Here is a 23446-nt window from a genome sequence, read left to right as displayed (position 1 = left end):
TGTTTCTTTTGGGAGTTTTGCTAGTGGTTTATTAATCTTATTTATTTTTTCAAAGAACCTACTTTTGCTTTTGTTGATCTTTCTAATTGTTTTTTTTTTATATACATTGTATTGATTCTGCTCTAAGCATTGTTCTTTCCTTCTGCCTACCTATTTTAGGTTCCTTTTGTTGATCATTTTCTAGTTTTAAAAGTCGTGTCATTAAACTATTTATGTAGGCCCCTTCTTCCTTTCTGATGTGTGCTTGCAAAGCTATAAATTTTCCTCTTAGTACAGCTTTTGTTGTGTTCCATAAATTATGATAGTTTGTATCTTGTCATTTGTTGCTAAAAATGTTTTTAGCTCTTTTTTTATTTCATCTGACCCACTAGATGCTCTGCAGTGCGCAGGTGTTAAAGTTTTTCTTCTGTGGTCCTTTGTAGTTCACTTCAAATTTTAGTGCCTTGTGATCTGAATATAGTCTGTACAATTTCTATCCTTTTGATTTTATGGAGATATGTTTTATGGGCCAGCATGTGGTCTAGCCTGGAATATGACTCATGTGCATTGTAGAAAAATGTGTATCCAGTTTTCTGGGGATGGAGTGCCATACATATCTACTAGTCCAATTTATTCCATTTCTCTTTTCAGAGTTAGTATATTCTTGTTGGGTTTCAGCCTGGTTGACCAATCAAGGGGTGACAGGGCAGTGTTGAGGTCTCCTAATATTATTATGTTGCTATTGGTGTCTTCTTTCAGGTTTGTCAGCAAATGTATTCAATATTTTGCTGGTCCCCCATTAGGTGCATATATGTTTAGGAGATTGATTTCTTCCAGCTGTATATATCCTTTGAGTAGTATGAAATGACCATCTTTGTCCATTACAATTTTTCTAAGATTAAAGTTTGTGTCATCTGATATTTTATGGCCACTCAGCTTTTTTAAGGGATTTGTTTGCTTCGATACTTTTCCTCCAGCCTTTTATTTTGAGTATATGTTTGTTGTCTATTTAGATATGTTTTTTGTAGGCAACAAAATGTTGGATTCATTTTTTTGATCCATTTTGCTACTCTGTGTCTCTTAATTGGTGCATTTAGTCTATTGATATTGAAAGATATAATTATCACGGGATTTAGTGCCATCTTTGTGTAGAATTTTGTTGTCTGTTGGTCTGTCTTATCTTAAAGTAGACCTTTTAGTTTTTCATTTGAGGCTGGTTTTGAATCATTAAAGTTTCTGAGCTGCTGTTTATTTGTGAAGCTATGTATACCTTATTCAAACCTGAACGTGAGACTGGCTGGGTGCAGTATTCTACGTGAAACATTTTATTGAGTTTTGTCACTTTGTTCCACCACTGCCTTTGGGCCTTGAGGGTTTCTTGTGACAGATATGCTGTAAATCTTAAGGATGCTCCTTTGAATGCAATTTCTGTTTTTGATGTTGCTGCTTTCAGTATTCTGTCCCTATCTGTGTATTTATCATTGTGATTAGGGTGTGTCTTGGGGTGCTTTTCTTCTGTGTCTCTTTTAGCTGGTACTCTACAGGCATGCAGGATTTGGTTGTATGCAGTCTTTAGCTCTGAGAGTTTCTCTGTAATGATGTCCTTGACTATTGATTCTTCCTGGGGATTTTCTTCCTTGGTCTGGGTCTCCAATGATTCTTATGTTGTTTCTGATGAATTTTTCAAGGACTTGTATTTTTATCTGTTCACATTCTTTGAGTATTTTATCCATTGTATGATTGTTTGCTTTAAGGCTCTTCTCCAGTCTCTTCTGCTGTATGGAGTTGTTCTGCATTTCATCTTCCAGCTCACTGATTCTGTTCTCGGCTGCTGTTACTCTGAGAGGCTTTCCATTGAGTTTTTAATTTTATCTACTGAGTTTTTCAGGCCTGTTATTTCAGTTTGGAGTTTCTGATTGTATTCTCTTCAGCTTGATCTATTCTTCCTTTGAGTTCTATGAGTATCCTCCATATTACTACTCTAATCTCCTTATCTGAGAGGTTGACTATGTAGTTGGTACTTTCTGAGTCATCAGAGCTGCCATCTTCATTCTCTATGCATGCTGCTGTCCTATGTTGTTTCCCAATTTACACACTTGTAGCGGAGCTTTTACTGCATGTCATGGTAGAATTTATAGACTAGGAGATGTGTATGGCCATGCTTCTCCATTTCCTGACTGTTGAACCTTAATAGGACTAAGTTCCATGGAGTCTTTCTCAGCAGTCTCCCACAAGGATCAGGAAGCCAAAAATGGAGAGATGCAGAGGCTTTTAAAGGCACCAAGCAGGAGATGGTACCTGCCTTGTGGGCTGGGCCCTCCTACCTGTAGGCAAACCTTGATGGGATTAAGTTTGCTGGGGTCTTCTTCAGCAGTCTCCCGCAGGGATCAGGAAGCCCATAGATACTTTGTGATGTGAAAATGTCTTTGTAACAGGTAGTTCTTCACTTTAAAGAGTTCAGGAACTTTGAAGATGTTCTCTATAAAGAGGTACTTTAAATAGATAAGCCCTACATCTTATTCTAAATCTCAATATGTCTTACTAAAATGACTCTGACCCTTTTCTTTCAGACAAAGAGAAGCAAAAGAAAAAGATAAACATTCTGGCAACAGGTCAAATGGAACTGAATCAGCATCAGGAAAGGTGAGGCATTAACTAGGTTTAGGTAATATGGTCTTTCTGTAAGAAAACAGTTAAATATCTTAAGCATGGAAAAATGCCTTTATCTGGTCAACCATGATCTTTCCCTTACAAGATCAGAAATCATAAGTAGTGTGACTATCACTGCAGGTAATTGATCAGTGTAGAAATTTTATGCCAAGGGGTAAACTTCCACTTACAACATTCTCAAAAATAGTTTGTTACTGAAATTTCTCTGGTGAACCTCGTTAAATAAGTTTTTCTAACTTTAAGTTACAGATGGATAAAATGAGATTCAGCATATTTAAGAAATCACCATCAATCCTTATTAAAACTATATACACATATATTTGTAAAGTTCAGAACTACTGAATGGGTAGTACTGTGCCAAGAACAAGTGTAAGAAAAAATTATTTGTAAAAGATGTAACACAGGACATGTCATCTCTTTTTCCTTGGCTTGTGGTCTTCTTTAAAATTAAAAATAGAATGGGCCTCAAGTGATAAAGTACATATCTATTATATGCAAGGATGTATGTTTAATCCAATTATAGTCATGTCTGTAATTACTGTGTTTAAATAAAAATATTTAAAAATAAAAAATAAAGAAATAATTTCTGGCACCAATGGCCTCTATAAATAAAAACTAAAAGTAATTAAATATAATTAGAAATTGCCTATTCAATCCTTTTCACAATACTTTATTTTGAAACTGACCAAGCTGCCTCTATATTTTTCATAAGAACCTTTAAACATACATTCAGATAAACCAGAATAATTTTGATTCCATCTTGATTTTATCTTCTACCTTAATTCTTCCTTCTTGTAAGGCAGCATATTTCAAAACTCTAAGAATTAAAGTTTTTACTACCTTCTACAGGAAGATTTAATTACCTAACTTGAATTAAAAATGTTGATATTTGCAAGCCAAATTTAAAGACATATAAAAAAATTATTTCCAGCATACATTTTCTTACTTTTTAGGATGAATGTGATGAATTTAGAGGCCAAATGAAAAATGGACAACTTATCTGTACTCGAGAAAGTGAACCTGTACGGGGACCAAATGGCAAGACACATGGCAATAAATGTGCCATGTGTAAGGAAAAACTGTGAGTACTTTTTCAGAAACAGGCTTTTAGTTCTGAGAATCAAAGTTAAATAATAGCTTCTCACAAGTTTGAGAAGATAACATTAAAACACAGATTCAGGGGCCGGAGCTGTGGTGCAAGATGTAAGGCATCTGCCTTGTGCTCTCTAGCAGTTTGATTCCCTGGCGTCCAATATGGTCTCCCAAGCCAGGAGCCATTTCTGAGCACATAGTCAGAAATGCTCAGGAGTAAACACTGAGCATCACTAGGTGTGGCCCAGAAACCAAAAACAAAGCAAACAACAACAACAACAAAAAAAAACACAGATTTTAGTGATTAATGAGGAATTTGTTTAGTTTAACTAAAATATCTCCATCTTTTCTTTCAGGGAAAGGGAAGCTGCTGAGAAAAAAAAGAAAGAGGATGGCATGAGAAATACTGGAGAAAAGAAAAATGTAATACAATGTTGAAAATGCCAACATTTAGTTTTCATTCACCAAATATTCACAAATTTCCCATTTTGTTTATTGTGAATATAATGGTTAACGAAAGACATGGCTAGACCTTGCAGAAAAATAACATTTTATTCTATGTGTTAAGAGCAAGTTTGAGGCACAATTATTGCTGAATTAGAGGACATTTATTTTGTGAAGCTTTTTAAATTATTAATGGCTACATCTGGTGGTATTCAGGTCTACTCCCTAACTGGTTCATGAGAGTCACTTCCCATATACAAAGAATGCAATCAGCCATTCAGTTATCCCTCTGAACCTCATTTTAAAGTTTTTTTTTCTTTTTGGTTTTTCATGCTACACTCATTTGATGCTCAGGGGTTACTCCTGGCTAAGCACTCAGAAATTGACCCTGGCTTGGGGGGAACTATATGGGACATCAGGGGATCGAACTGCGGTCCTTCCTTGGCTAGCGCTTACAAGGCAGACACCTTACCTCTATCGCCACCTCGCTGGCCCCTCAATTTAAAGTTTTAAAAGAAACAAATCATTACATTTAAAATTGAAAACAATTTTAAAATCATTGAAAACAATTTTAAAATTATTAAAACAATTTTGAAATAATTGAGTCAACCAGCACATTGAATGACATATCATAATCTTATCTAAGCTATGTATGGACTCCACTAAGTAATCAATGAAATTTTGTTAAGATTTTCCTATTAATGAGGCAATCTTTCATTAGGACTATGTTGATAACACATAAATAATTACTGATAGTAATTGTAATTTTTTAAAAACCTTTTTTGAAACATCTTTTGTATAGTTTGGTGGGTATGTGAATGACTTTGAGAAAATACTTGTACAACTTCAAGTGATATATATTGGTTATTTTATGTTTAATATTTCTTAATTTTTCTTCCTATATTTTTATTTTAGAAAGAAATGACACTTTTTCTGTTCTTTTGAATACAGAATATATCTCTATGTTTTGTGAACACATAGCAAGGAAATCACCACAACATTTTTTAATACTTACAAAGTAAAGTAAAGTAAGACATTCATGAATATGCATTATCATCCAAAGTTATGCAATGGTTGAATTGTTTCCATTTTACAGTTCATAAAATTTAATTTAACTGTACACAAATACAATTAATGGCTTGAGACTGAATTAATAATGCAAATGCCTTGCAAGCTGTAGGGCGTTTGCCTTTTACATGCTAACCTAGGACAGAACGCAGTTTGATCCATACCATATGATCCCCCAACCCAGTGGTGATTTCTGAGCACATAGCCAGGAGTAACCCTTGAGCATCACCGAGTGTGGCCCAAAAACTAAAAATAAATAAATAAATGAATGAATAAATAAATAAAGCAAGCAAATGCCTTAAGTCAATGGATACAATTATAAAATTATATGTACTTGGTATTTGAAGTACCAGAAAAATAAAACAATTGGAGTTAGTTACAAAAATATTGGTTCTAGGGGCCGGAGAGATAGCATGGAGGTAGGACATTTGTCTTGCATGCAGAAGGATAGTGGTTGGAATCCTGGCATCTTATATGGTCCCCCAAGCGTGCCAGGAGTGATTTTTGAGCCTAGAGCAAGAAGTAACCCCTGAGAGCTGCTGGGTGTGACCCCCCCAAAAAATTAATAATAGTTCTAATATGCTTAAGATGCTAACCAGGAATTTATTTCATTTCAAATAACTTTAACAATGATGCAAATAAAAATAGCTCTAGGTGCTGCTTATGTGTGTCACAATATAAATAAAATGGTACATCCACACTGTACACTAAGCTGCATGGGGTTTTTTAATTAATTATTTTATTTAAACATCATAGTTACACAGTTGTTTATAATACAGTGCTTTTTTTCACAGATACAAAGTAGTTTCTGTTTGAATTTCAGTCAATGTACAACACCCTTCACCAGTGCACGTTTTCTGCCACCAGTGTCCCCACTTTCCATCCCAGTGCCCCCTCCTCCTTCGGCCTCTGAGCTAGACAATTTTCTACACTCTCTGTCTCTCTCTCTCCTCTCTCTTTTCCAGTTTTCCCCCTTTTAGACATCATTCTTTCAATACCCCTTATTGCTGAAGGGGTATCATGCCTAGCACTTCAATTACTTTCAGCACCCAACTTTTATCCAGAATGGGCATTTCCTACTATCATTCTCAGTATCTCTATTTTGTGAAAATTCAAGATCAATTTCTACATATGTCTCAAGATTTCAAAGATGCCATATCTGGTGGATTTAGTTTAAGTGCCAGATTAAGTCCCAGTTTAAGTGCCAAGATTTCACAGATGCCATATATGGTGGAGTTCGTCTCAAGATTTCACAGATTCTATATCTGGTGGATTAGTTTAAATTCCTTCTTTTGTGATTCTTATGTCTTTTTAGCGCGCAAACCTAGTGAATATTATTTCTCTACTAATAAATGTAGAGAAACAAAAACAAAATGACAGTCTGTTAGCAGGATTTGTATCTACATTAATTACAATTATATTTTTCATATCTATAATTAGTGTTATTCTATAGGCATTTTAAAAACTATGATATTAGAGCATACAATAAAATATACATGTAAGACAGCTATGATAAAAATTATTTATGAAGAAATAAATGATTTTATGTTTGTATGTCTTGTCAAAAGCATTTGTTCATTTGGGGACTTTTTATATGTATAGTAGTGAGAATAGTAATTGGGATACAGGGGTCCATAAAATAGAAAGTTTTATTTAAATTTTATGGACTTTCCTAGTTCTAATGTGGCAAAAAATTATAATGAGACAAGAAGTTATTTGGGAAGGATATAAAGAGGAATCAAGCTTCAAAATAAGAGATTAAATAAATTACCTTTGAACTATCCAGAGTCTAACAATATATAGCTCAGTGGCAGAGCATTTATTTGCCTTGCAAATGCCCTGGGTTTAATTCCCAATGTCGTGATTTTGAACAGTACCAAGAATAATACCTAAGTTATGACTGTGGTTTAACATTGCTACCCATGAATAAAAGGAAAAAATTAAAAATACACATTCCAAAGTAAATTTTGCTGTTTTTTTACTACTTCCAAACTATTAAGTTTATCCCTTAGCAACCCTTAGCAAAAATTTAAATGTTTAAATTTCTAAAGCTGTATTGCATTGTAATATTTTAACTTTGCTTTAAATGCAGGATCAGTGTCATGAATTCCGAAGCCTCGTGAAAGAGGGAAGACTTATCTGCACCAGAGAAAATAATCCTGTTCGAGATCCATATGGAAAAATGCATGTCAACAAATGTGCCATGTGTCAGAGCATTTTGTATGTGAAAGTGTTTATTAATTATTTTCACTTTTTTAACAGAAAGTATTTCCTTTTAATTTAAAATGAAGGGCTTTTGCTGCCAAATGTTAAGACTATAGCAATAGCTCCTCACTGTAAGTTTTCAAGGCATCTACTAAGAAATGTTTATATTGATGATCTGATACATAACTAGGGCTGACCATCTAGAGTATAAAGAGCTATTTAGTAAGGTCCAATCATTTATAGATTCTCAAAGGGCTAGTAATCAGCTAATAATCTGGGTCAGCTCAGTTCATTTTGCTGAACTCCAGTTCTCTGTGCATATTGTTTATGGGGAAAGAAGACGAAAGATAATAACTTGGTAGAGACTAAAGGAGATATATATATATATATATATATAAAGTTTAAACTTTAGAAGCTTTTAATTTAATAATATTGGACTTTGTTTTACATTAATAATAAGGGGGAAATGAAAACAAAAACAAAAGTGCTAATATTATTCTAAATTCTTGATGATATAGAAGCTTAATATTTGAAAGTTTATAATATAGTCACAAATATATTATGACAGAGGAGGAAAATAACATTTTAATATAAGAAAACTGTTGAAAATTGGAAAATACTTGATTTTCTAATACTTAAAATTGTAAAATACTTGATTTAAAACAACTCTCAATAATAATTTCTGAAAAACTACACTCTTTTATTCTGCAGTGAGAGAGAGGCTAGTGAAAGAAAACTGGATGAAGAAAAATCAAGCACCAAGCCAACAAATGATGCAAAGGTCATATCCCTTTTTTTCCCAACAGTTATATTTTAAAGATGTCAGAATAGTTCTCTTTCTCACCCTCAGGAAATTGCATTTTCCTCCAGATTTTTCAGCATTTGATAATTATTTAATTTTATTTTGCTTTGGGGGACACTCTTGGCAGTGCTCAGGGCTTATTCCTGACATCTCTTGGAGTCTCACCTGGTAGGAATTTGGGTAACCAAAGAAAACACTAGTCTATCCCTAGTAAGGTACACACCTTATCTGCTATACTATCTCTCCAGCCTCTTTTTTTTTTCTTAATTCTGTAGAGAATTAACTTATAATACGTGTGCCAGTTATTGCTTCAGTTCTCTTCTTTGGGAAAAGTGTAGGTTGAAAATGGTGCAGTTCTTTACCACTTCAATTACATGTTTCTTTTTGTCATCTTTAATTGTGAAACGTGACTTCAAGTAGCTTGTTCACATTGGTTTTACTCAGTTAGTACAATCCAATCTCAAAGTCTTCCCTTTAGTTTCTATCCTTGATTTTTTTTTTTTGACTGGAAGCTGTTTCCCAAAGATTCTCATGAAGTCCAGGGGTTTTCACTGGAGATTCCCAGACAATCTAGACAGAATTTCAGTACAATTACCCAACAATGATTTCCTGATGTTGCTTAGATACTGTCATGCTCCTGGTCTCCAGGTTTGCATCTCAAGATGCTTGGAGAATTATGTAGGGCTGAAAATCCAACCCAGATACTGCATGCCTATGTGCCCTGATCAATTCTTGATATTTTACTTTTCTGTTTTATTCAGATAGTTTTCTTAATGAATCAATAGTGTATATATATAAATATATATATAATGCTACCCTTTATTTTTGTTTGTTTTTTGTTTGTTTGTTTTGAGGTCACACCTGGCAGTGTTCTGGGGTTACTCCTGGCTTTGTGATCAGAAATCACTCCTGGAAGGCTGGGGGATACTTACAGGATCCCAATCAATCCCAGGGACGCTCTCCATTTTTACCTTTTAAGGCTGCGGAGATGTTTGCATTCAGTCTTTCAATGGTGATAACAATTTTAGTTTTAGTTCCTGTTAGATTGTTCTTTGGTCCAAATTACACCTCCTGTGAAAAAGACAGGGAAGTAGATATTGTGAGGAAAGACTGAAGAAGGAATAAGACTAGAAGTCTATTTTTCACTATTTATGTCCACATTTTTAGAAGCTTTGTAGAGATGCTCAGAACTAAACAGGATGGGAAGTTTAGACAGTCTGGGCCTTCACTGTCCTTCTTTGCCAGGGTTAAGTCCAGAGTGTGTGAACCCAGAATCAAGAGAAGACCCCCTAAAACAAAATTTGGGAGTGCTACTAAGCTGAGAAGAAAAAACCATGTTCACTTTCCCTTTTTACTTTTCTAGGATGAATGCAATAACTTTAAAACATACATGAGGAATGATCAACTCTTGTGCACTAAAGAAAATCACCCAGTACGTGGTGCTGATGGAAAATGGTACAAAAACAGGTGCTACATGTGCAGAAATATCCTGTAAGTTAGAGGATACTGTTTGTGTATAAACATCAAAAATAACCTACATTTGGGAAGTAACTGTTAAGTAAGTGTTATTGAGATAGAACTGCATTTCATGATAACACTGCAAATGTTTTAGGTATGCTTTGTTAGAAGTCAACATGTGACTTGTCTTCTACATTAGCTTCTTCCTTAAAATTGTCTTTCTCTGGGCAATTGATTTATTTTGCCTGATTTTGAGGAAATAGTATAAGACATATAGAAAACCTAAATCCTTTGCAGTCTTTTGCAACTTAGAAAACAATATCTTTTTAAACTAAGGGGCAAGGGAAGAGGGAACAGAATTTTAGAAACTTCCAGGTTCACATAAATCGATGATATATTTAATCAAGGCCTTAGTGTCCTTAAATCGGGATACCTGATATTAAGGAAGGCATGATAAGTTTTGGCAATGAAAATTCAGATGTAAATCTAATCATTATTTGACTTACATATTTTAATTGCTAGATCTCAGGAATATAGTTACAGGAAAGTATTCTACAATGTGAATTCTCAGACTTTTTCATTTACAACTCCTTTTCACCCAGGGATTGCAACATGGTCAAGTACTGACATAAATACCTTGGATTCATTGCATATTTGTTTTTGAATTAATTCTTGTGAGTTTCACATTTGGAAAACTTTTGCAGTTGCCAAATTTTTTGCCACCCTACAGAGTTGTGACTCACCATTTAAGAAGTGTGTTCTAGATCTTTTTTTCTCTACATTAGAATCAATAAAGAGGTTTTATTGGGGAAAGGGACAAAAATTCTCTGTACACCTCTAATCTTTAAATTAGTTCCAGTGCCTAATGTTTTTTAATAGTTTTCAGTTATTCTGATGAACAATGATACATACAGATGATTATCATCATGTGAAAACTACTGTGAACACATAATAAAAATAAGTCATTTTTGCTTTTTCTCTCTCTCTCTCCCTCCCTCCTTCTCTCTCCTTCCTCCCTCTCCCTCTCTCTCCCTCCCTTTCTCCCTCTTTCTTTCTCTCCCTCTCCCTCCTTCCCTTTCTTGCTCCCTCTCTCCCTCCCTCTTACTCCTTTCTCACTCCCTTTTCCTCTCTTCCTCTCCCTTTCTTCCCCTCTCTCCCCTCCTCTCCCCCTCTCCCTCTCACCCTCCTCTCACTTCTTTCTCTCCTTTCCCTCTCTCCCTCTCTATCTCCCTTTCCCTCTCTCCCCGCGCTCTCTCCTCCCCCTTTCCCTCTCCTCTCTCTCCCCCTTTCTCTTCTTCCCCCTCTCCCACCTCTCCCTCACCTCTCTCTCTCCTACTCTCTCTCTCCTCCTTTCCCTGCCTCTCTTCCCCTCTGTCTCCCTCTCCTCTCTCTCCCGCTCTCTCCTTCCCTCTCTGTGTCCCCCTCTCTCTTCCTCTCTCCCTCCCCTCTCTCCCCCTCTCCATATCCTCTCTCTCCTCCCTCTCTCTCCTTCCCTCTCTGTCCCCCTTTCTCTCCCTCCCCTTCTCATTCTCTCTCCTCCCCCCTCACCCTTTTCTCCTTTGCCCCTCTCCCTCAAAAAAAGTCATTTTTTAAGTTCTTCATAATATGTTTCTTGAGGTAGAAATAAGCAATACTCTCTTTTTCCTATTCTTGCAAATTTAATATAAAGGATTATCAACCACTACCCAAAATAAGACATATATTGAACCATGAGTTCTAAATCAACCCCAAATTGTGTTTCTTATTATAGAATTCTTGTAATTCTCCATTGAATGCTTTTTCAACTTTATATTAAAATATTTTATATTAAATTATAGGAGCTATTCTTTGTCATTTTAATTTTGTCTTTTTGTTTCCTTCTTTAGTCAAAAGGCCAGAGATAAACCAGCCGATATTAGGTCTTCAGAAGAGGAAGACGTTCTGGAACCCAGCAGGTCTTCTCTGGTAAAAATAATGTTTTTTTTTTTAATCTTTTACAAGGGTAGGGTGGTCAAAGGGGAGTAGAGGAGGGTGTTTGGGCCACACACAGTGTGATGCTCAAGAACAATTTATGGCTGTGCTCAGGAGTAAACCTTGGTGGTATGCTGCAAGACTTTACACCTCTAGAGACAAAAGATTAATTTAACTATTTCTAAAAAAGTATTTATTAGCTTCATTTGCCAAATGTTGAAATAATTGTGTTATCCTTTGCCTACCACATACCCAATTTCCATAAATAGATATACAAAGGCTTATAGTGTCAGATCTGTAAGCAGTAAATGTAACCTCTGTATAATAAGGGTTCTGATATTACTCATCTGTTCATTATGATGATGATGATTACCATTATTTATTGTTTTTTGAAACTAGCTGCTCTAAATCAATTAGAATCTTTAAAAGAATTCTGAAAAATTCTGTGATTTACATTATATGAAGCCAAATTAAGGATCCTCAATCCTCCGAATAGATCTAAAGGTTTCATTCATATTCATCTTCCGCTCTTTCCCCTTCACAAGGCAAATTCATTCCCCATTAGACTGCAAAACTGCTGAGCTAGCAATAAGCAATATATGATGCTAAAAATCTACCTATCTTCCTATCTATATCTACCTATCATCTATCTAATCTATCTACCTACCTATATAATCTATCTATCTACCTACTTACCTATTTACCTACCTGCCAATCTATGATCTATATCTATCTTATCTATCTATCCATCTATCTATCAATCATCTTTAGCTATTGGTTTGATCACCACCTGGTGGTGCAAAGGATTATTTTCCCATTCTGTGCTCAAGGATCACGAAATCAAGGGACTATATATGTCTCCAGGGATTTAACTTGAGTCAGTTGGTGAAAGGTAAGAGCCCTTTCTGCCGTACAATTGCTCTAAAACTTTTTATTTAAAATGTAGGCTGAAGGATAAAAAAGGAAAGTATAGATATTAAAGTACTAGCCTTGCATGCAACTGATTCTAGTTTAATATTTTGCATGGCATATGATTCCCCGATCACTGCCAGGATTGAGAACTTTTAGCTGTGGCTTCCAGAACAAATATAAATAAATAAAATATAGCTCATTACTGCTAGTAATTTTTATTTTATAGTAACAACCTAATAAGATTGTCCTTTTAAAATTTTGACAAAATCAAGAATTAAAGGAAGGAAGGAGCCTATGAGAGCATGAAATGTATTCAACTTTGACTTTTGGACTGTCCTAAAAGGGAAACTGGCTCCTAGACAGGGAAAAAGAACAATTGTACAGCATAAATTTTTCTTAATTATTTGTCCAATTCAATGTGGCAGATGAGTTGTCTAGTGAAATATGTAAAAATTGCATTCTGTAATTAATTAGATATTGAATTAATAATCTATTAGCATGAAAATGAGCTATCATAAAGCCTATTTTAACCTCTTTGCCAGAATTATTAAGGCATAATTAACTAATATAATGTACATGTAAATACAAAATGTATTTATTTATCTTTATTTATTTATTTATTTGCTTTTTGGGTCACATCCGGCAGTGCTCAGAGGTTACTCCTGGCTCTGCACTCAGAAATCGCCCCTGGCAGTCTCAGGGGACCATATGGACATCGAACCTGGGTTCGTCCCAGAGTGGCAGCTTGCAAAGCAAATTCCCTTTGCCCCTATGTTTCATTTTTAAATTTACTTTATTTAAAGAACATGTATCATATAGTTGACATAGTTCACCATAATATATTTGTTTCCAGATAAGTGAGAGCAAAATTATTTAAGAAAGAAGAGAAAGAAAAAATTTAAAAGTACAGTGACAAGCAAATTTGTGAAAATTCTATCTCCAATGAGGTCATTAAGATTTTGGCAGAAGGTTTAGTCAGCCCTTGTTTCTAGCTGACCATTCTGTTATTTCATTTGTTTCTGAGCATTAAGTGACCTCAGCTACATATTGGCATCTAAATTGGTGTGTTAATATGGGAATGATAGCATGAAATGAAGTGAAATGGTCCAAAAATTTTAAGTATTATTACTGATACTACAGTTTTGTGGGCATGTTCTTAGTTGCCAGGTTTCAGAAGTAGTGCAACATTGGAAAAGGGTTTCTACAATCACTCCAAAACAGTTCTGGTATTATATATACCTGGCATACTTGGATTTTGGTCAGATTGATGTCTCTGCAGAGAACTGTAGAGGAGTCTAAAATCAGGGCTATCGGTAAGGTGGCAATTATAGGTAATACTTTTAGCATCTCAGGGCCTTGATCTGCTTTCTCCTCCCAAGATTGCCAGATTCTAGCTGTGTGGTCAGTATTCCTATGATTTTTCATGGCCTGGTTTGCATCCCTTTTGAGAAAAGAGTAAGTCTGTGGAGCTGGACCAGTGAAAGACAAGGTGACAGCCCACTATGCATTTCTTTGATGCATTTCTATACTGAAAAAGTAGCTAACATTTCATTCACTTCACATAACTACAATATTTTGATAGTCTAAACATTTTAGACTTATATTCTAATTTTTAAATATAGTATAATATTATTTATATGGTATTGTTTTAATATAATACAGCATTCTTATTATTCAGTTTCTATGAGTTTAACTTTTTAAAATTCCACATGTGACACCATTGGTTATCATTTTTCCTACTTATTTAACCTAGCCTTTAAGTTTTTCTTCACTTTTGTAGATGTGTAATATTCCATTGAATATATAATATGAATATATATTTTATTTTCATTCTCAATGCAGCTATTGATGTATAATTTGGGGGGGGCACACCTGGTGATGCTCAGGGGTTCTTCCTGGCTATGCGCTCAGAAATTGCTCCTGTTTTAGAGGACCATATGGAATGCCAGGGGATCAAACCGCAGTCCATTCTAGGCTAGCACAGGCAAGACAGACACCTTACCACTCCAAGCTACCACTATGGCCCCTATTGGTGTATAATTAAGTAGTTTCCATATTGCAGCTTTTGTGAATAATATATATATATATTTAAATATCATTTCATATAAGGGCCAATAAATAGTATAACAGTTATAACCAAGTTACATTCCTGGCACAAAATAGTCCCCTGGTCATTTTCACATGCAGTTGTGGAAGTAGTATTATGAGGACTAGTCTGAGTATCCTGGCACCCTAGGGCTTGATTAATACCATACCTATGGGCCTTTGGATAGAACTTCCTGCCAGTTGGCTCAGAATCAACTGGAATTTCTGATTCTTGAGTAAAATGGAATTATTTGTTTAAGAAAAATCTTGTAAAAGTCTTAAGAAACTGAGATAGACAGAGAGATTGGCAGTTGGGGATCTGCTTTGTAACCCAGATGAACCATTTTCCAATTCAGGTCGGTGTTCCTCTTCTAGTCAATGAGCTACACTAAAATAAACACCACCACATTTCAAAGGTCTCAATGGAAAATAACACAGCACACAAGCATACTAAGTGAATGGTAGTTCTGAAGACTACGCTATTAAGACACCTATATAACCCCTATGACAGGATTTTAGTGAGGAAATGTTGAGGATGTTCAAAGAACTCAAAGAAACCACAAAACAGACAGCTTATAAGACACAAGAGGATATGAAAGTAGAAATGAAAAAACTTCAAACAGAAATGACAGAACTGAAAAACTTTGTTAGTGAAATAAAAAATTCACTGGCAGGTCTCACCACCAGATTAAAAGTTATGAGTACAAAATCAGTGAGCTCAAAGAGTACCTGCATAATACCTCCAGAACAACATAAATTTAAGTGTTTTAAGATAAACAAAGAAAAGGTGAAAAAAATCTCAATAATAAATAAATGACAACAGAAATTTGGGATAAATTCAACAAAACAGTATAAGAATCATTGGGGTCTCGGAGAAGATAACTCCTATGAAGAAGCAATAGGCAAATATATCATTACTGAGAAATTCCAGGGACCAAAGAGACCATGCAATCACATCCTGGATCCTCAAAGAGTATTAGCTAAAAGAGACACAAATAAAAACACCCCCAAGCACATCCTAGTCAGATTTATGAAATATATTGATAGAGATAAAATATTAAAATAGTAAGATCATAAAGAAAATTACATAAAGAGGTGCATCCTTAAGATTTAGAAAAGATTTATCACAGTCAACCCTTCATACATAAAGGCTATGGTGACATATAGTGAAAACCTCAATGAAATGAATGCCTCACCAAGAATACTTCACCTAGCCAATTTCTCATTTAAGTTTGAAAGAAGGATACACAACTTCATGGATAAGCACCAATTCAGGAACATTACAGGCTTAAAACCAACCTTAAAATAACTGGAGTGTCTAAGTTAAAACAAACATTCTCCAAAACATACCAAACTTCTACAAAATGACACTAAAAAATTTCATGACAATAATCTCTCTTAATGTCAAAGATTAAATAAAACAATTAAGAGACACAGAGTGGAAAAACGTATCAGAAAATTGAATCCAACATCTTCTGCCTGCAAGAAACACATTTGAATAATCAGAGCTAACACATACTCAAAGGCAAATGTTGAAAGACAACCCTTCATGAAAAAAAAAAACTCATAAATGCAGAGTAACACAGTTAAAGAATTTGGAAAATGACCAACAAAATGAGTGAAGAACAGGCATGATTAAGTAGTAAAATTTAGAACAGTAAAATAAATAAGAGACCTCAAAAATAATATAAAAGATCAATGAAAACAAGAGTTGGTTCTTTGAAAAATAAACAAATTGATGAAAGACACAAAGAAAAAATACTAATAATATGAATCAGAAATGAAATGAGGAATGTCACTACAGATAATACAGAAATTCAAAAGGTGATCAGAGATCATTTTCAGAATTTTTGTGCCACAAAAATGAGAGAACCTTGAAGAAAGTATTAAATTATTGTATTTCTATAACCTCCCAAGTTTGAGCCAAGATGATGGGGAATGCCAGAATAAACCCTACACTATCAAGGAAATTGAAATAGAAATCAAAAGAAAATAGAATCAAATAGAAATCAAAACAAAAACCCTAGCCCAGACAGATTCAGTAATATACTCTTTGAAACCTTTAGAAAGGACCTACTGCCAATCCTTTTCAGTCTCTTTGAAGAAAATTAAGAAAAAGAAATGCTCCCAGTTTCTATGAATATCACCTTGATACCAAAAGCTGGCAGAAACATCACAATAAAAGAGAATTTTTTTGGCTAATATTCTTTAGGAACACAGATGCAGAGATCCTCAACAAAGTGCAAGCAAAGAATTCATCAATTTATCAAAAAGTTCATAGAGGATTCCTCCCAGAGATTTAAGTATGGTTTAGTATATGAAAGTCAATATCAGTATAAAAGAAACAATAAAAAGTACATGATCAGATCAATAGATGTTAACTAAAGTCAATATAGTCAAATCTACTTACTACAGTGGCAAACATTATTGTCAAAAGGGAAAACCTAAAATCCTTTCACCTAAGACCTAGCACAAGTTTGCCCATTTTTGCCACATCTATTAAAAATATTAATAGGGGCCAGAGCAATAACATAATGGGTAAGGCATTTGTCTTGCATGCAGTGGACCTGGTTCAATCCCCGACATAAGATATCATTCCTGAGCCTGCCAGAAATACTTTCAGAGGACAAAGTCAGGAGTAACCCCTGAGTGCTACTAGGAGTGACCCCCCCCAAAAAAAAAAACACAACAACAGCAAAATAGTGCTGAAAGTACTTGTCATAGCAATAAGGCAATAAAAAGTTATCAAAAACATCCTGATAGGAAAGCAAGAGACAGGCTTGTTAACTATTTGCAGTTGGCATGATACTATATTTAGAAAATACTAAATACTATACAAAAATAGTCTAGAAAAAATAATTTTGAAGAGTAAAGTGGCAAGCTTCAAAATCAATACACACACACACACACACAAAAAAAAAAACCACAGCCTTTCAACTCAGACCTCTTTTTAATGCTATGGATAAAAGTCAAGTCAAAATAGATTAAATAGGGGCCGGAGAGATAGCATGATAGCATGCCTTTCATGCAGAAGGTCAGTGATTCGAATCCCAGCATTCCATATGGTCCCCTGAGCCTGCCAGGAGCAATTTCTGAGCATAGAGCCAGGAGTAACCCCTGAGCGCTGCCGGGTGTAACAAAACAAAACAAAACAAAATAGATTAAATATCATGATATTGTACCTGAAACCATCAGAGAAAAAAAAATAAAGGCAGAACACTCCATAAAATTGAAGTTCAATGGATCTTCAAGGATAAGACACCAATGACCAAGCTAGTAAAAGCAAGATAAAAAAAAAAATGAGACTACATTAAACTAAGAAACTTTGGTACCTCAAAGGAAATGCTGACTTGGATACAAAGACTGCTTGCTCATACATTGGGAGAAACTATTGAAACAGTACCCATCTGAAAAGGGGTTGATACATACGCTATATAAGGCACTGGTAGAGTTTAACAAGAAAAAATCTCACCCCATGGAAAAATAGGAAGAAGTGATGAGAATTAATTTCTTCAAATTGCCAAAGATATAATGAAAAAACGTTCTACACAATTAATCTTCATGAGAAGCAAATAAAAAAAAAACAATGAAATATCATCTCATATCACAAGGACTGAAACTCATCAAACAAGAACAACCAGTGCTAGAACAAATGCAGGGAGAAAGGGACTCTCATTCATTGATTAAGTGAATATTAACTGTTCTAGCCTTTTTGAAAAAAAATTATGGATATTCTTTAAAAAACTAGACTTGAGCTCCCATATGACCCAGCAATATCACTCCTATGAATATGCTATAGGAGCTCAAAATACCACAATGTAGAAAAGTCCTATTACATTTTGAACTGTCCTAATATTGAGAATGTATGAGGGAAATGTAGAGCCTGTTTAGGGTACAGGCGGGGGTTGGGTGGGGAGGAGGGTGATTTGGGACTTGGGTGATGGGAATGTTGCACTGGTGATGGGTGGTGTTCCTTTTATGACTGAAACCCAAACACAATCATGTATGTAATCAAGGTGTTTAAATAAAAAAAAAATTAAAAAAAAAAAAAAGGAAAAAAAAAAAAAAAAAAGAAAAGTCCTATGTACAGCTATGTTCATCGCAGCTCCATTTACAATAACCAGTATCTAAAAATAGCTAGTGTCCAAAAACAGAAGAGTCAATAAAGAAACAGTGGTATATCAACACAATAAAATATTACACGGCTGTTAGAAAAAATAACTCATAAAATTTGTTTATGCATAGATAAATATTAAGAGTGTTATGTTGAACAAAATTAGTCAAAAATCAGAGTGATAGTCATAGAATTATCACACTCATTTGTTGGACATAAAAATATGATATGATGGGCCGGAGAGATAGCATGGAAGTAGAGCATTTGCCTTGCATGCAGAAGGACAGTGGTTTGAATCCTGGCATCCCATATAGTACCCCGAGTCTGCCAGGAGCGATTTCTGAGCATAGAGCCAAGAGTAATCCCTGAGCGCTGCCAGGTGTGACCCAAAAATATTATATGGTAATATTATATGTAATATTATATATGGTGCTTATATAATATGGTAATAATATCCAAATATTATATAATAATATATGGTAAAATATTATATGGTAATATAATGATAATAACCCAAGACAATAGGAATGAGGGACAGAGGTCCAGTTCATGGTAGGAGTGTCTTGAAGAAAAAATCAAAGAAAGAAGAGAGAGAGAGAGAGAGAGAGAGAGAGAGAGAGAGGGAGAGAGGGAGGGAGGGTGGGAGGGGAGGGAGGGAGGGAGGGAGGGAGGGGAGGGGAGGGAGGGAGGGAGGGAGGGAGGGAGGGAGGGAGGGAGGGAGGGAAAGAAGAAAAATGTTTGTCTCAGAGATAGGCAAGGGAGAGAGCAGGGATATGGGTGGGAAAGAAACTGGGGACACTGATGGTAAGAAATGAAGAATATTGGACATTGTATGATTGAAACTCTAACGAGTAACTTTGTAACTATGTATCTCATGGTCGTTCAATTAAAGAACATAATAAATCAAGAGGTATAAAACATAAAAACAAAAAATAAAAATAGTGTTTGAGGGAGATATTCTTTTCTGCAAAATAATTATTCTCATTTTCTTCTTATGGATACTGGTCAGTTTGGCTGTGCTCTTTGCCACATATGTTCTCTGCATTGTGTTCCTTGCTTCTTGGTTTATATATAATATATGTTATATTTTATATTATTACATTACATTATATTATTTATAAACCAAAATATATATTATATGTAATATTGTTATATTACATATAATATATATTTTTTTTTGGTTTGGGGCCTCACCAGGTGACACTCGGGGGTTACTCCTGGCTATGCGCTCAGAAATTGCTCCTGGCTTGGGGACCATATGGGATGCCGGGGGATAGAACTTCGGTTCATCCTAGGTTAGCATGTGCAAGGCAGATGCCCTATCACTTGTGCCATTGCTCCAGCCCCTAGATACCATATTTCTAACCAAAAATATCAAATAAGGAAATTAAGCATCTCTAATAAAAATTGTAATAAATACAAGAGCTCGACCAATGTTACATTTCTTTATTACTAATTTTTTGAAATATAAATAAGAAAATATAAATGTTTTCCCAAATTTATTTATTTTGATTGTCAATGATAATATTTATTTTTTATTTGACTGTTCAGGATTCTGAGATGTGCAAGCAGTATCGAGTATTGCCCAAGATGGGTTACCTTTGCCCAAAGAATTTGCAACCTGTCTGTGGTGATGATGGTCAGACATACAACAATCCCTGCATGCTCTGCCATGAAAATCTGTAAGTATACAAGTCACATCATTGTGTCCTTCAATATAGAGTACTTTCTGCAATTATACACAGTAATGTGTTAAGTTTGACAAATGTTGTGACTATAGTAAACAGAATTTTGATTTTGTAAATAATCTTGAATATTTGTGCTGGAGAGAATATTCAAGTAACTTATTGGAGAAAATTTGTTATGTATTTTACTTAGTGGAAGGAAAACAAAAAATTAATTGGATTGTAACAATTAGAGAAAATATCTGTAAGTCCATGTATACTTATGAGAACATGAATAGCTTTCATCCTTTTATATCAAGGAAAAAGCTGAAAAATCTTTCTGTTCAGAGTCAACTCTCATAAGATTTGGTGGTCCTTATGACTACCTGGTAGTCACAAACTTCCCATCATTTTAAGTTGTCTTCCCATAGCTGAGAAGATCCTGAAAACTGGGAAAATGACTAATCTGGTGTCTTGCCACAACCTGACAGGGTTTTGGGAGGGCTTTATAAATTTATTTTACAGATATGTCTTTTTTAAATTTTTGGTAATTGGTTGTAGCTTCGTTGTTTTCCTACTCAAATGTTGACTTATCCTTCCATATACATCCCTCACCTCTTCCTACTGTTTGTCCAATATTCATTGAAAACATGATTACAAACCCTATTTTAGCCAGCCAACCCTAACTTACACCACGGTCTTAGTATATTATGTAATTCTTAGGGAACTCTAAGCATGGTCTAGAATATAGCAGTGTCTTTTATCCTGATTTAAGTACTGAATAAATGATTAAATTTATCTTGATTTTATTTTAAATCAGTTTTCAAAAGCAAAATACCTTCACAGTTATGTATTGAGACTAAAAGTAACTCAATTCTGAGTGTTAGGATATTAATCTTATGATTATATTAATTTAGGATATTAAGGGTATTAATCTTATTATTTAGGTCTAAATTTTTCCCTCTGTACAGTATTATTTAATTTAACACAGTAGTTCCTTACAATTTGGGCAATGAAATATTTATTTCAGGGTCCTGTGATTCTGTATGGCGAGTGTTTACCTTGGGTAAGCCTTGAAAACCTGTGTTCAGTCCCTAGCACCCCAATACTCCTCTGAGCACAGAGCCAGGAATAAGCCCTGAAAACCACTGAGTATGGCCCCATAAACAAACAAAATATTTATTTCATAAAATAGAGAAAATTTTCTACATCCATAAAAGAAGAGAAAATCTTGTAGTACCAACAGTTTATATACATAATACTTATGGACACATAAAACTTTATTTCTCTCCATGGTTCATACATATATTCAAGAGTTAAGAAATCCCTTTTAGGGCATAAGTAAAATAATTCAGTGACTTATTGCTATATGAGTCTTATCATTCAGCACCAAAAATCTCTCAATTTTTCTTTAATGGAAGTGTGAAAGTCTGAGTTATCCACAAGATGTCCTTCAAGAATACCATTAAGTATATAAATCTATATAACAAGATCTTCCTTCCATTCAAGGAAAAATTTAGTCAGAAACTCATATAATTAAAATATTAATATGGTTTTGCTCATATTAATTGTTCAACCTAAATAAACTAAAATCAGTACCCTAAAGGAAAGATGAAGACTGTCCCAAGCAAGAAAGTGGTTTCTGTGATTTTAGAGGAAACAATAGGTAAAGAGTTTCAATTTGAACAACTATTAAAGCAAACAATTAACTGCCTTAATAGGGCATCTCCAGCAACAACATCTCCAGTAGCAATAAATATTCATCTTATGTAAAATATTTATTAATAGTGAGGCTGGGGAGATAGCATGGAGGTAGGGTATTTGCCTTGCATGCAGAAGGACGGTAGTTCGAATCCCAGAATCCCGTATGGTCCCCCAAGCCTGCCAGGAGTGATTTCTGGGCATAGAGGTAGGAGTAACCCCTGAGTCCTGCTGTGTGTGACCCCCAAAAAACAAAAAATATATATTTATTAATAGAGAAGTATAAAATATCAAATTTCTAAGATCATTTTGAGAAACATTATTATCAAATTCAGACTGCATGTTCAGGTCTTACCATATTTTATAAGATTTACTTATGTGTAAAATATAGAAAATGAGCCAAAAGTATTGAACTAGGCTAAGATACTTTTTTTTTTGGTTTTTCGGGCCACACCCATTTGATGCTCAGGGGTTATTCCTTGCTAAGCACTCAGAAATTGCCCCTGGCTTGTGGGGACCATATGGGATGCTGGGGGATCGAACCACGGTCCTTCCTTGGCTAGCGCTTGCAAGGCAGACACCTTACCTCTAGCGCCACATCGCCGGCCCCAAGGCTAAGGTACTTTTATTGCATGTGGCTGACCCTAGTTTGAATCCTGGCATCACTGAGCAATGCCAACATTGAGAAAAGATCTAGGATACTACCCTGAATAAAGTTGTAATATAAATACAATATATACATATACTATACATATAAGTATACAATATATAAATACAATAATGCTGTATTATGAACACAAGATAGAGAAATGTTCTATATATAATTTTCTATATTACATTATTACTTAATAATACCTAATTTATCCATCCTAATTTTCCCACCTACAAAATAAAGATTTTTTTAGGGGCCGGAGTGGTGGTGCAAGTGATAAAGTGTCCTGCCTTGCCCATGCTAGCCTAGGATGGACCAAGGTTTGATCCCCCTGTGTCCCATATGGTCCCCCAAGCCAGGAGCGAGTTCTGAGCACATAGCCAGGAGTAACCCCTGAGTGTCACTGAGTGTGGCCCCAAAACAAAAATAAATAAATAATTTTTAATATGTGGTTTTCACATATTTTTCAACATGCAGCAATTTGGGGGCTGGGATGTGGTTTGTGAAACACCTGGTATTCCTCATAGGTATTCCCAGCTCTTTGTTCAGGAATCATTCCCAAAGTGAGTGGTTACAGCATGCAAGATGAGAGCCTTAATATCTCTTTCTTTCTAGACCCCCAATTTTTATAAAGAAAAATTGTGGCAATA

General features: G+C 34.9%; 1 protein-coding gene across 1 annotated transcript in view; it reads left to right on the top strand.

Annotated features, from left to right (window-relative positions):
* The window catches only part of SPINK5 (serine peptidase inhibitor Kazal type 5), a gene marked incomplete at its 3' end in the record, with an annotated part of 87200 nt that extends 66739 nt beyond the window's left edge, over window positions 1-20461 (top strand). The window contains 11 exon segments of the mRNA XM_049786525.1: window positions 2550-2622; window positions 3603-3730; window positions 4098-4164; window positions 7346-7473; window positions 8170-8239; window positions 9428-9450; window positions 9452-9518; window positions 9624-9751; window positions 10533-10547; window positions 11584-11662; window positions 20331-20461. Coding sequence (XP_049642482.1) covers window positions 2550-2622; window positions 3603-3730; window positions 4098-4164; window positions 7346-7473; window positions 8170-8239; window positions 9428-9450; window positions 9452-9518; window positions 9624-9751; window positions 10533-10547; window positions 11584-11662; window positions 20331-20461 — 909 coding nt within the window.
* Between the last annotated feature and the right edge of the window lie 2985 nt (window positions 20462-23446).

Source organism: Suncus etruscus, chromosome 14 (genome assembly GCF_024139225.1).
Source record: "Suncus etruscus isolate mSunEtr1 chromosome 14, mSunEtr1.pri.cur, whole genome shotgun sequence".
Classification (NCBI taxonomy): Eukaryota; Metazoa; Chordata; class Mammalia; order Eulipotyphla; family Soricidae; genus Suncus; species Suncus etruscus.
Note: the sequence above shows the minus strand (reverse complement) of the source record. Positions and strands in the feature narration are given on the sequence as shown.